This window comes from Pecten maximus, chromosome 16 (assembly GCF_902652985.1).
Source record: "Pecten maximus chromosome 16, xPecMax1.1, whole genome shotgun sequence".
NCBI lineage: Eukaryota > Metazoa > Mollusca > Bivalvia > Pectinida > Pectinidae > Pecten > Pecten maximus.
Window position 1 is genome coordinate 34,509,199 of NC_047030.1, and position 15,267 is coordinate 34,524,465.

The following is a 15,267-nucleotide window of genomic DNA, read 5'->3' on the forward strand; positions in this document are numbered from 1 at the left end:
CGCCTTCTTTGTTGTTGTTTTTTATGCGATACTTTTCAAAGTTTAAAATCGTTTTGTCGTCAATATCATCTACCAACTTAAATGAGCCCGGACCACTTGTTTAACTCATCTTGCAAACTACTACCCAGTCTAATAGACTTTATAAGCAAAACAGTTTTCAGTGTGTGTCTAAGGATAGGATCATATTCTTCTTATCTCTAACTTCAAACTTAGTGAATATAAAAGTAATGATTTGGATATGGCTTATTTCCAATATCTTGTTTTCCTGGGCGGCTTTTCGATTTGGCAATTTTTGAAAATGTCGCCCTTTGTACACTTAAGTATTGTAATAATGATGACTGCTTTATCGACGACACCCGCCATACCAATCTGGGTTTCCACAATCTCAATTGAGAGCTCGGAAGGACGTAGCTCGACCAGTTTGATGTGAAAACACTGACAACCAGACCATGCAGGCGTTGTAGGGGGCTCAAGGGGTATACGAAACATTTTGATATCTTAACTCCAAATGGTGCCATTTGGTCGTATTTGGACAAACTAGTTAACAGATACGACAAAATTATCCGAATAAACCCATGTTTATGCATACAAGCAAAACTTAAATCGTACTGGGCAGTAAGTTAAATGACACAAAAGGTTTGTAGTATTCATAACAAACGTCAAATGTTAACATTTTTTACTTAAATACATCTTTGTTTTAATGATGTGCAAGCACGTGCTTGCATGGCAGCTACTCGCCTGTCAGGGTGACAATGGAACCACTAGTCATATCAACAGGCATCACACCTATCTCACCGGATGCTACCGGAAGTTACGAATCCGACGGGGAGTATATACTAATCCGACGGGGAGTATCTACCCGAAGGGCGTAAGGACATGGCTGGGGTATGTTTTATAGTGATACATGGCATTTTAACATATCGGAAATATGATGATACCCACGGAATTCTACGCTATTTCCTTTATACATATCAGTAATTCGTTAATCTCATAAACTTGCCGTGTTTGATTGATGCTCAATATTATCCGGCTGCCCTACTGTCAAACGGCGAATTTGCTATGATTTTTGTCAAAAATACCCAATAATCGCGATCAAAACACGATGGACAGAGTTTTGGCATTAAACGCTGACTGCAATTAACTATAAGTAATCAACAATTCGTTTGGATTACAGCTATAAACTACCTTAATTGGCTAATTATAATGGCACGAAAAATTCCGACGGGGAAAATCTCTCTCCAATATTTGAATCCGACGGGGAATATCAGTACACAGGCTTTCATATGATTTTCATTCAGATATGAAATACTTTTAATCAATATGACACATGATTTCATTTATTTCCAGATAATTCTAGATTTACCCAGTTATCGGAAGATTCTGGTGTTTTACATGTATATCACTATAAAACAGTGTATCTGACTCCATATCACATAAGGAATATCTCTAGATGCGATCGCGATGTCGACTAAAACTTTCCCTTGGTGTTCAGCAACCCGCATCTCTCGAAACCTTGCAATAAAGACAAGAAACCCAGTCCCTAGTTTTGTGGGATTGTTCCCTTTTAAATATGCCCTTACTCCATCTCAAATCATTCTGCATTCATTTGGGTATCCAAGCAAATGACAATGGGGTCAACCTGTCCGCCACTACTCACCCCGGCGTTGACCCCGACGAGTTGACCATTGCGTGTTGACCCCGGTGTTGCCTCTATTCTTGTAATTCGTATATATATGTAAGCCTTAGAGAATGTATTCCCTTGTCCTATTGTTATCAGTTTTTGACACAAACGTAAGTTTGAGTCTATGTCAGCGCTTTTGAGGTGTAGCTGACAAAATCTACGATGCCCTCTGGCGGATACTGCCTTGGCCAATCTAACCGTTGCTTTACAGTAACTCCGTAATGTTATGCAGTAAATATTTGTTTAGCTTCACGATAAAAAATGACATACAGTGAAGTTCAGCTATTTAAAAAAATCACCTTTTGTTTTGTTGTATTTTAGAAGCTCACAGGACAATGTGGTTTTTTTTGGCATTTTCGTTCGCTCTGACACAACTTCCACTGCCACTTCACAATCATATTCAATCGCAAAAAAAAATAGTCCCGTGACTTACGGAGTCAAATGCAACACTGCAGTTTCGTTAGATATATGACAAAACAACAGAACCTCACAAATAGATAGTTTTCAAAGTATTTAATTTAAGTATGTTCTGTCGATGATACGTAAGAATATTTTTCCGCGTTGACTTCACGCGGAATGATACAATCGACTTTTCGCTGGCGCCATATTGCTTACCTGTGACCCGGAAGAAAAATCTACTAACATCACGCTGAATTTTCATCATCGACATCTATGTGTTTTTTTTCTTTGGTGGCATGTTACTGAATGGGTTATAATATTGATAAAGTTTCGTCGGAATATCGTTGTTATTTTGTACATTGAAAATCACTCATCCAGCATCCGATTTTGTCCGCCATCTTTCAGTAATGTAAACAATAATAAAAGCAAGAGTAGGTGATCAAACCCAACTTTGACTGTCATTTTCTCACTGAAATATTAATTTGCATGTGATTGATGTAGTCTGCAGATGGTTAGACTATATAGATGTTTTTTTTACGAAAGTTGTCTATTCATCATGACAATATCACAACAACGGCAGTCGAGTACCATACGCATGTTTGCAAATAAAAAGTTAAATAAATTCTCACTGAATAGGGTTTCGAAATGTCAAATGGACTTGTGAATATTAATATTGACTTCGGATCTATTGATTATATCCTACGTAATGCACATGAAGTTTTTCGTTTACAGAACGCGTACCGCATTAACGTGGCTGTCTGCATGCAGATGTAGACGTCACTGAAAATTTCATCTCTAATTATAGCGACTGATTCTTTTTTTTCTAATATTCGTGATGGTTTAAAAAAAATAGAAAATGATCTATCATTATCATTTGAAATATTACATAACAGTCGAAGCATATTATAAAAAAGAAAGGGGTCTACGATGTACATCTACATAGACCTTTATTATGTTTGGTGGAGTTTTGAACGCTTCAGGGACGGTTAAAGGGCAGTAACTCTTTAGAAAACACACATTTTTCATGAAAATGTACTGATTGCTAAATTTAACCAGAGATATTTAAAGGCGGTGGAAATGTTATATTCCTACATCTGCGGTTTTTTCTGTCTTAAATCATTTCAGCTTCTGAATTAAATTAACCTTTAAACTAATGCACACTAAAGTATTGATAAATCAATGCAAATAATTTATTATAACTTAGATTTATTATTATTATTTAATCTTTTTTTCTTTACAACACTAGTACATATTATTTGAGAAGAACAGCAAAAATTACTAAGTTCATTATTCTTCTAAACAACAAAAATGTGTAAAACTTTTTTGTGTTGTGCATATATCCTATTGTGAAATAACTTGGCATGACTAAAGATAATAGTATTGTCTTGATGGCTGTTACATACTATATCATAGGTTGAGTTAAATAATTATTTTCTTCTTATCAATTATGGTCAATGGTGAAAACACATTTTTTTCATTTAAATTGTTAAGTCGGTTTAATGTTCAAATTCAGATTAATTTAATTAAAGCAACTATTAATAATGTATATATGTGTTAACTTTTCTGACAAAGTCTTCAAGTAACCTGATTATATTTGACAGAGAATCAAAATTAGTAATTTTGTTGTTAAGAATAGTGGGCTTAGCCATTTACAACTGTTTAGATTCTACTTAATAAGGTTTGATTTTTAACATTTTGGCAAATTTATCTTATCAATATCCGATTTAGTTTTAAAGATAAGCAGTACTTTCATTTTTATGAAAATAAAAATTACTTCAGTGTTCTAATATTTTAAACACATGAACAATTGAAAGAAATACATTTGTATGAAAAGCATTCCTAACGGACTTTGAAGAATGCTACTACATGTACAGTTCATCCAGTTTGGGCATTCGAACTACATTTTCATCTGACAGATGCTGCAGATTAAAAAAAAAACCTCTGATTTTGAAATCGATGATATCAATACATATAGCTACATTCACATCTCACTAACATTAATTAACATGATATATATACCATACATATATATATGTATCATGCAGTTACAGTTATGTATATGGTACATATACTATTGCGGAGAATATTTGATGCAATGTACATAAGTGAAAAACAAAATTCCACTTCAAATTGATTTGAACTGTACATGTGAATGAATGTGTTTTTGTTGTATAGATTATTTGTAGCTACACAGTATGGAGTGTAAACATATAACGTAGAGTGCTATATGAAAATCATGTTCACTCTAATGAGCGATTAAGAAACTGTCTCAAGTCTGAGCTGATATGAGCATGTAATTCTAAGTTTTGAATATAGTGCTTAGTTTAATGTGCCCGTTGTGATGGTATACCCTGCCCTGTCTACATCCGCATTCTACGCCTCCAGAGTCTGTTTATCAGACCCAGGTGTTTTTAACCCACCATCATCAGATGGTGGGCTATTCAAATCGCCCTGCGTCCGTGGTCCGTCCGTCCCTCCATCCGTAAACAATTCTTGTTATCGCTATTTCTCAAAGTACTGAAGGGATCTTCTAAAATTTCATATATAGGTTTCTCTTGGTTTGTAGTTATGCATATTGCATTTTGAGACCAATCGGAAAACAATATGGCCGACAGGCAGCCATCTTAGGTTTTGACAATTGAAGTTTGTTATTGCTATTTCTCAGAAAGCACTGAATTGGTCTTTCTCAAATTTCATATGTAGGTTCCTCTTGGTGCTAACATTAGTTATGCATATTGCATTTTGAGACCAATCGGAAAACAATAAGGCCGACAGGCAGCCATCTTGGATTTTGTCAATTGAAGTTTGTTATCACTTTTCTCAGAAAGTGTTGACGGGATCTTTTTCAAATTTCATAAGTAGGTTCCCCTCGGTGCCTAGTTATGCATATTGCATTTTGAGAATAATCGGAAAACAACATGGCCGACAGGCAGCCATCTTGGATTTGGACAATTGAAGTTTGTTATCGCTATTTCTCAGAAAGTGCTGAAGAGATCTTTCTCAAATTTCATATGTAGGTTCCCCTTGGTGGGTGGTTATGCATATTGCATTTTGAGACCAATCGGAAGGAAAACAATATGGCCGACAGGCAGCCATCTTAGGTTTTGACAATTGAAGTTTGTTATTGCTATTTCTCAGAAAGCACTGAATTGATCTTTCTCAAATTTCATATGTAGGTTCCTCTTGGTGCTGACATTAGTTATGCATATTGCATTTTGAGACCAATCGGAAAACAATATGGCCGACAGGCAGCCATATTGGATTTGGACAATTGAAGTTTGTTATTGCTATTTCTCAGAAAGTGCTGAAGGGATCTTTCTCAAATTTTATATGTAGGTTCCCCTTGGTGCCTAGGTATGGATATTGAATTTTGAGACTAATCGGAAAACAAAATGGCCGACAGGCAGCCATATTGTATTTTGACAATTGAAGTTTGTTATCGCTATTTTACAGAAGGTACTGAAGGGATAGAACAATCTGCCACAAAATATCATTCAAAACCTTGACATTACATCATTCAAACCAGGGCTCACACACGATAAAATCCTAAAACAATCACACAAGAGTTTTTAACCTGAGCTCTCTCTTATCTAAAAGCTGGTAGCTAGATGGGGCGCTACATCAAATGAATAAATATCTTTTCAATGGCTAATGATAATGATAATTTGTGAAACGCTTATAGGCATGGGATCCTCAAAAGTTTGAAAAGAAAGGCCTCATTAATTTTACAGGTAATCTAGGACCTTCATATTACATCTACAACTACGTATACATTAACCCATTGAAGATGTCAAATAAGATTACCTGAGTACCTATTCTGACAATTAGCTGCCAAGACGCACTTGCAATCAAAAGTAGATATGAATTTCTTTTCTTGCCAATATTTTGTCCTAGTCCTAATCAGGTATTGGTGATGTTCCATACAAAGTTGACCATGTCCCCACTAAACAAAAGCAGTTAAAATAATTTGTTTTCGTTTGTGTCTTCAGTACTTTCAGTACTTTGATTATAACATCATCTTACGGATCATTTTACCTGATGTTAGTTCCAACGATTTTGTTCATCTTCATTACTATATTTGACATTGGCCATGTTATGTTATTGGTATCATGATGTAATTTACATTTCACGCCATTATGGTCTGTATATACACTGTCCATAAAGTGTGTATATGGTCACCTACTTAATGTGCACTAAGAAGCACTCTGCTGACCCCAGGTAGTGTACTGACGAGCCGACGTTTGAACCGTAACCAAGGATCATGTCCGCAATTCATTAAGTATGTATTCACCACTCCGTCCATTCGCATAGCTTGTTTTATCAAAGACATCTTAATAAATTGTCTTCATTTATCTTTCGAAACATTCATGACATTTAACACCATCCCTGACAACGTAGAGAACAATGCACTCTAAACTTGGCCGTTTGAGGCGCTAACGTTATGTTTAAAGCTAAGACTGTATAGTTATCTTGACTACTGTTTCTAACTCTCATTTTATGTTGAAACTGCTGATATAATGTGTGCTTTGTACAAAACTACTAGTCGTATTGCTTACATAGTAGCAAATGTTCTATTGTGATGACGTACAGAGCATTCTCAGTATGCTGATGTCATCAATCAGAATGATTTAGCCTCTGATCAATTTTTAACCAGCTTTAGAAAGACTTAAACAACTGTGAGATGGTTTGTTTATTTGTACAGTACACGGTATCTTCAAGACTTTTGAGGATTTCCATTTTATGGCCACTTGCAACAGCGACAATTATTACAAGGACAAAACCACAGTATGTTAAACGTTTGTTTTCACGAATTCTGAATTTCAACTTTTTGGCCTCTAACAGCACTGACGATAGCTATTACTATATGGAAAAACAATAGTATATTAATAAGTATCTTCGGACTTTGCCCGCTTGTTGACCAAAACATAATACAACATATGCTATAGGAATTCAATACGAAATGAATAAAAAAAATGGAATAAATTAGTATGGCATAATACAGATCAACATTATTGTTAAATCACCTAATAAAAATATACTATTTTTCTGGAAATCTACAAATATTTACAATTGGATGCTAAATTCAAATATATAGAAATTCTTAAGATTTAAACAGTTATTCATTTCAAAGCAATTGCGAAGCAAGTGATATCAACAGATACCATGGGAGAAAACAAGAAACCCACGCGGTCAGACAGGTGACCCTAATACCTTTTCGTGTCAGAACGGGGTATCGCTTAGGTGAAAGAAAAGTGTGTTTCCATCCTCTTAATTCTATTGGTAGTTGAATATTTTCAATAATTATCTGGACTAAATTTATTTCTAAGTTAAAGTATTTAGAATCATTCACGGGTTCTTGAAGCTGCACGGTGCAGTTTAGATTTAATTATATGAGATATTCACATTAAAAGCGGTTAAAATATTGTGAATTACAACCCATAAACATCTTAATATCACAGCATTTTAACATTATTTGGGACTACACGAAATCGTTCACTCGACTCTGTTACCTAATGCCAAATGTCGACCTATGGTTATACATTTATTCCATCACGAGCCTGGACAGCACGTGATAAACTGGTCATTCTGGCCAGGTGTGGAGGTCAGTTCTTGTCCTAGGCTGTCGCTCAAGCTCTTCATGAATATATCACCCTGTGTAAGGTCAGTGTAATAGACATGAATCAGTTCTGAACACTGACCGAAGATACCTCTAGTTCACTATCAAGATTTCTATTTACACGAGATTTTGTTTTACCCATTTTCGAAAATAAAGAAACCCCACGAAATACGGTTAAATGTTACTTCTACTTTGAATACTGCAAAACATTCTATTTTGCATTCTATTTCAGCGGGATTTTGATTTCCATGTTTTTTTCGATAGCACTACCTTTCTCCAAAACCCCTTGTAATGGTCAACAAATTGGCGATGCATTTCATTATTTACTTGAATGTACAGCGTTATCTGCTCACAGAGGGGCCGCGTTGGCCGAGTGGTTAAGGTGTACCGACACTTTAACACTAGCCCTCCACCTCTGGGTTGCGAGTTCGAAACCTACGTGGGGCAGTTGCCAGGTACTGACCGTAGGCCGGTGGTTTTTCTCCGGGTACTCCGGCTTTCCTCCACCTCTAAAACCTGGCACGTCCTTAAATGACCCTGGCTGTTAATAGGACGTTAAACAAAAACAATCTGTTCACAGAATTATATATAGACAAATACTATTGGTCAAGACCAAATATTATTAAGTTTAACGAACTAATGATTATAACTAATGTTAAAAAACTAATGAAAATGTGTATTTTTATTGGATTAATTAATAACATGATCTGTCCTCCTTGATTAAAATGAAAATATTTTGTTGTGAAACAATGCCGTGTATCAACTACAAACACTTCTTTAATTGTATATATTATATCGTAAATATGTTTTTTCTATACATCATGTCAGTATGTGAAAAGAGAATAAAATGAGAAAAAAAAAACGAAAAAGAGAAACCTTAGCATAACGTATGGTCCGTTTCATAGTTTATACGAAATCTTTCTTTCGGATTTCGTTAGAGTCGCGAAAATTTGAACAATATGAAATAAACAAAAATATAAAGATACAGAAGAGGAGAAATGCTGCTTCCATGTTTGAATACTGTTAAGAAATGTTTTTTTTTTTTTTTTATAGAAATAAATGTTTGTGAATTGATATCACGAAAAATACAATTAGAAACCTTAAAGTTATAGTCCGTTTCATTTTTATTCGAAAGTGTTGCGGTAGAACTGCGAAATTTCGAACAATGCAAAACGAGAAAAGATACAGTATGATTCTCATTAAAAGTATTTTTAGATTTCATTCATTGTTTACATCACGATTATTATAATACATTTGGCAATAAAATAATAAAACCCAATGAGACGGTCCAATAAAAGTTTCTGTTTACAAGGGACAGTCAACATTACACGAACCGTAAACTGAATTAATTGAAGATGACGTATGGTGTCATTCTTGTTAATGCCAGTGATTTATAATATAAATGTACTATTCATTGGTCATACGCGGTCAGATATTAAACACGACTAAACATTGGACCAAGTCGCCCATGCATGAAGGCCTTAATGCATTTTGTCACCCTTCGGTTCCGGTATTTGAGGTGGTATATATATATAAAATAATTCAATCCCCGGTCTCTTAGCTGAAGATACCAGGCAGCATGGATGCTCTAAGACTTCTCGTTACGTTCGCTGTTGTTGTATGCATTGTGACGGCGCAAAGGCCACGTGGTATGGGTTCGAATGCTGGATCAACTTTGGACCCCAGATTATCCACTAGTATGGGGGCCGGAATGGGTACTGGGAGGGGACCAAAGACCGCTAATCCTTCTAGTGGCATGGGGAACAGACTTCTCATGATGAGTGTTCTCAGACAACAAGAGAGTAAGTGTTTTATCTTATTAATTTTCACTAGTATTTAAGGTTTAACCCGTTGACATTAAGAAATAATCTAGTTGATAGACGCACATAAAATTTTGATTCTGTGTGGTATCTGATGCTTTCTAGTTAGAAACATAGATTCATTATCTTTATATTAGAGATTTACAAACAATTTACTTTCTGGTACAGACAAATTAATACATTCATTATGAAGTACAACTTAAACACAAAACAATTAGGTGTCGTGAGATTTTACACTGCTGATAGAATATATATGTATATCAAAATGTTGGTTAAAACAAGTCTAATCGACACGGATTGTTTTCTTTTGTTTCTTATTTGTGTTTTTATCATTGGTAGGTATACCTACACAGGTTATGTAATTGATACAAGATTGATGATACTGCAACCGATTTTATTGTAGTTTGTTTAAACTCTGTTTTATTCGTCAATTTGCATTTGACAATATATGTACAACATATAAAATATACAAAAAGGAATCAGAAACAAGTGTCAAGACACTTTATTGTAGTTATTGCAGTACCATATCTGGAATAGCATCATAATAAGAAAATCATGTTTATTTCGACTTTTATAAGCGACAGCGCCCTGCTTACTATCATTATATACCGCCAGCTTTATACTGTGAATGCACTTTATTTTACGCTGTCAAATTTTAGCGCAAAACCAAATTAAAATCGAGATTAGCGGAAGGATGGATTAGCGAAACAACAATGATTGCTATAGATACCAATGTAGATAAACTACAATCAGCGTAATCATAATTTAGCAGAATGCTTTCAGCGCGAAAATCTCAAAGATAAGATTACCGCTAAAATAATATTACCGCTTAAATAAGATTACCGCTAAAATGTGTAGGTTTGCAGTATATTGAATTCCTGCTGCCCACTACTTGCCACATTTCATTCTTTACAGCTTCCTTCAGGATTACTGCTTGCTGCATGTTTCCTGCTTACTTCTTAATCATACTCTCTGTTGGCTACTGCTCATTGCGTACTGTCGTCTGCTTTTTACATACAGCTTACTGATTTCTGTACACTGCCTACTGTCTTTGCTTACTGTCTATCGCTTCCTTCCTTACCATTGTCACTGGCATTGTTTGAGTAATCGACACAAATAAACGCATAGTGGAACATATACGAGTCTAGCAATGCCCAGTAACTAGGAGATATTGTTTAAATATATCTAACACCAGGCAGAACGCAGCAAGCAGAACGCCGTCCCTTATGAATTTTTTTTAAACAAATGAAAACTAATATGTATGTGTTCTAATTGTTTAATCATGTCCCCATGTGGAAATGTAACAAAATATATGTTTACGCTGTAGTATAGAAGATATTTGTAGTGATTGACAGCTAACAATTGTCACGACCTTTCACCTGTCAGTCTACTATACCCTATTGTTTAGTCTACTATACCCTATTGTTTTGTCGTTTCAGTGCTGATGCCGTACATAATGTGCAAAAGCTGCCTGGAATATTCACCCTTCTACGCCTGTGTGATGATGGAAATGTGTACATTCGCCAACTGATTAGTGTTTATGAAAAGACTATATTTAACAAGCAACCTCATTTCCATATACGAGATCATTAATTCCTATTATCAAACTATGTTTTTGCTATTTCTTGCCAACGGAACGCTGACAATTCTAAGTGATATGTGTGTGTTGGATTACAAGATGATTTATATAGTATTAAATAAAATTATTTGTTTTTATTATGTAATTGTTCTCGCCAATTAATTTGTTATCATAAGCATGCATGAAGTTTTTACATTCATCCTTTCACTTCAAACATTGTTATCTAAGAAAATAGAATTGCTTGATCCATGCAAACTAACGAACAGATCTCAAATCGGCAGTTTTTCTTAAATATTTTGAATATATCTCGCAGTAATAAGGAACAGAACAGAATATAAATTATGAAATTAATTATGAATTTGAATACGTTTGGTAATGCATCCCAACTTTAAAATATGTGACCTTGAATTCAAACAAGTGTAGCATAGGCTAATGCTGTTACCCTTGGCAAAACTGTTCTTGGAAACGATTACAGCTATGGGAGATAAGGATGAAATGCAAAGAGTTGAAAAAGAGAATCGTAAAATGAGAATCTATATCATATGGAGTGTATTAAACAAGTTTGTATAAAGGTTCGTGTCCTATAAAATTATTGAACGAGTTTAAATAAATTCCATACGACATTGTCATCAGTGTCATCATATAACTCTCAAAATCTCTCAAAATTATTTCTGTATAAGAAAGGTTCAAATGCTGTAAAGGTAAAATTGTCTTGCATACACGTTTGTCGTCAAATTTCGCCTTCGGCTCGATAACCGCCAATGGTATCCTGATAGAAATAGCTGAATAGGTGATGACGTCACAAATGTGTTATCACACGTGTCAAACGATATTATTGATGTGATCTTATAGCATGTTAGAAAAGGCTAGTTATGTGATGAATTCACTTTTTACTTTCTTACCCAACACACATTGGTTTTAGAATTTTGAATATGCACACACAGTACCATTAAAGCTCGCCAGCTCTCACTCTAAATACAAATACAACAAATGTTATATATAACAAAGACAAATATTTAAAATGTGAGATGTTTAATAAATAACAATGACAGTATGTGGTGATTTCTCATTCTAATCCAAATGACGCCCGCCATTGTGCTCTGCTAATCTGCTCGTACCGGAAATGACGAACTCTTCATCACAGTTTGGATAGCGTCATTGGGATTAGATAGCTTTAGGCACATCCTTGGTTGAATTGGAAAAATGTTCTTTGCTAGTAGTACTTCTAAAAACCTCGTTATGGTTCTATAGATTGTGACGGATGCAGGATTCTGATTTCTAGTGTTAATGACAAGGAAGACAAAATGTCCTGGTAACTGTGTCACGTGACTAGTTTCCACACATTCCCATCATGCTGCAGGTCATTATGTTTCCGCTTGACCTCATACACATCTGGCACATCATCAAAGTCCTTACTGGAAAGGAGAAAAAAGGTACAATTAAAGCAACGGTAAAAATAGAGAATGATATAAGATATAAGACATTTAAAGGCTAAGAAAGCAAATTAAGACAATGATACTGAAAGAGGTATTGAAATTAGATAATGAAGTGAAATGATATTCAAACGAGTTTGTGTTCTGTAAAGCTTGCTGTTTTTAAGTAGTTCTATACTTTTCTAGTTAGGACTAAAACAATCTTGGAAATAAGAATTAATGTAGAAAAGAACAGTGCCTCTATAATTTCCGAAAAATATGGCAACGAATGTCTGTAAACCACAAACAAAAAAACAAACAAACAAAAAAATAGAAAAAAACAAAACAAACTTGTTTATCTAATGAATGAGTTTGAATAAAACTGTGCTAGCTAGCATGTTTTGTGTTACACTAAGATTCGACATAACTGTGATATGATTTACAATATTGATATTGAACAAAATGGAAATAAAAATAAAGAATGTATAGTTGAAATCGATATTGAAATTAACACTGTAATAAGCCATGCTGCGTATAAATATAAGAAATATGGATAACTGATATATACACTTAAAGGAGTATCAGACCGAATACATGCAGCTAGAATACGTTAGCCATTTATCGAATAGGGATTATTTCCCAAATTAACGTTAATAAATAGCAATACGTCTGAACAAGAAATCATATCGTTATCTGGGCAATTATAACGGAATAGTGAAAATATATACAGCTCTTCAAAGTCAATATCATACCAACTAGAGCAAGAAATAACAGCAAAGGTATTATTAGAAATATAGAGCAATACTTACTTTCAGGTGAATCGAACATGGACATCATCATTAAACCCTGCATTCCACCGACCTGAGCCGATGCACAGCTGATCATGGCCAAAGCCAAAACAAGGACGATGAAACAGGTCTTCATGTTGTCTGGGAGAATGCTGTGTGCTTGCAAAGCTGTGTGATTGAGAACTGGTGCCGATGTAGTGTTCTGAGTGCCTTATATACCGTCTTGGAGGAGAAAGACAATGGCTGTCCCCTGAGGAATAGTTCAACAGTGTCTGTCTGTACCCACACCTCATATACAGTACGTTGATTGACATACAGACAATCCTGCATTGATTGGACAACCGAATCCTGTCGAACGTAACAGAAATATGGTCAGCTTTACTGACAGACTAACATGTTAGTTTTGACAGGTTGTGATGTTTGGTATGCTTCTCCGCCCTGTACTATGGGAGAGCTATACTCTTACTATTGTTTTAAATATGTGTATTACATATACTTATATATAATATTGTATAAAAAAACTAAAGTAAATAGCATTCCTTCATCAATACGTAGATGAAAAATCCATTTTAGAAATGTGTGTAACATATTATATTTTATATAATATTGTATAAAATAGCACAAGTAAATAGCATTCCTTCGTGAATACGTAGATGAAAATCCATTTTAAATTTGTGTATTACAGATGCTTTATATAATATTGTATAAAAAAAACTTAAGTAAATAGCATTCTTTCATTAATACGTAAGTGAAAATCCATTTTAAATCTGAACATTTTGTAATACAGAAAGAAACCACAGAGGATTACGAAAAGATCCATTTAATACAATCTAATACAAATAAGAATTTGAAAATAACATATAAATTACAGAATCTCACAAAGTGTTCGGTCTGTTTAAATCAATAACAAGATCCCCGATTAGTCAGTATGATGGCTTTACTATCTAGTTGAGGAGACAAAATCATTATATTTTTTCGCCATTTTGTTATAACAATATGGAAGTTTTTAATGTTTTCCGGTCTTAATGCTTTGATTAAAATAACCGGGTCGATCTAAAACCTTCTCAATCATATATCGTCTACAATGCTAGAAATTGCTTTGAATCTTGAACAAGTTTGAACGTAATTAACATCCAACAAACATCCGTTAATAGGGGTCCAATGTGACGCAACATTTTGCCGTTGGTATTAATCTTAACGACATAATTTCAACTAAAGTACATTTTATCTACACTGTATGTGACCTAGACTCGAATAATGGAGTAGATGTCCACACGATTATTTGATTTTATTACATTTTACTAGTGAAATATCGAATAATATTAATTCTATAAATAGCTTTCACTTTTTATGATTTGATCAATCAAAACACTGCTTACAAACGACAATAGGGAAAATAAAAAGTTTATCTGGTATATTTTGATATAATGTAATAAACAAAATATCTAACAGTATTTTTAGTAACTCGTGAAAAATATCATACCATTGGCCCCACTCGTGAAATATATTTGGTATTACTGAAGACACTGATAGATATCCTCTATATATTATTTTATGATAGAGATCTGTCATTTCATCCGTTGTTATTCTTATGTAAGCACAATGTGCTTATAATACATATTCTGTAGAGGTTGCTATTTAGCCTGTGTTCGAGGATATCATAAAATCTCTTATGCATTATAGAAAAAAACAATGGATTATTTCATAATATCATTGAATAATTTAGTCTACATGGTTCAAATTTCCGTTTAATTTTGACCCGTACAATAAAATCGACTTGTATAATATGTACGGTACTGTTTAGGAATAGCTAGTCGTTATAGTCATGAATAGTTGACAGACAGTTCGAATCGATAGTTCCTTTTTGTATCATTGTCGACTACTAGATTAGTCTAGAAGTTTAGCAGTTAACTGCAGTTGCACTAGAATAAAGATATACAACATCACATTAATATACTAAATCAAACTCCG

The 15,267-nt window shown here is 34.3% G+C and overlaps 1 protein-coding gene and 1 long non-coding RNA gene across 2 annotated transcripts; one reads left to right on the plus strand and one right to left on the minus strand.

Moving 5' to 3' along the window:
- Positions 1 to 9,250: 9,250 nt before the first annotated feature.
- On the plus strand, positions 9,251 to 11,236 carry LOC117345400. The gene is made up of 2 exons (XM_033908474.1): positions 9,251 to 9,499; positions 10,957 to 11,236. Exons 1-2 carry the CDS (start codon positions 9,277 to 9,279, stop codon positions 11,046 to 11,048), a joined length of 315 nt encoding a protein of 104 aa, XP_033764365.1. The 5' UTR covers positions 9,251 to 9,276; the 3' UTR covers positions 11,049 to 11,236.
- Positions 11,237 to 12,111: 875 nt separating this feature from the next.
- Positions 12,112 to 13,496, minus strand: LOC117345401. Its single transcript, XR_004536427.1, has 2 exons — positions 13,318 to 13,496; positions 12,112 to 12,511 (listed from the first exon to the last, which is right to left on the minus strand). It is a non-coding gene; the product is annotated as an uncharacterized LOC117345401 (long non-coding RNA).
- Between the last annotated feature and the right edge of the window lie 1,771 nt (positions 13,497 to 15,267).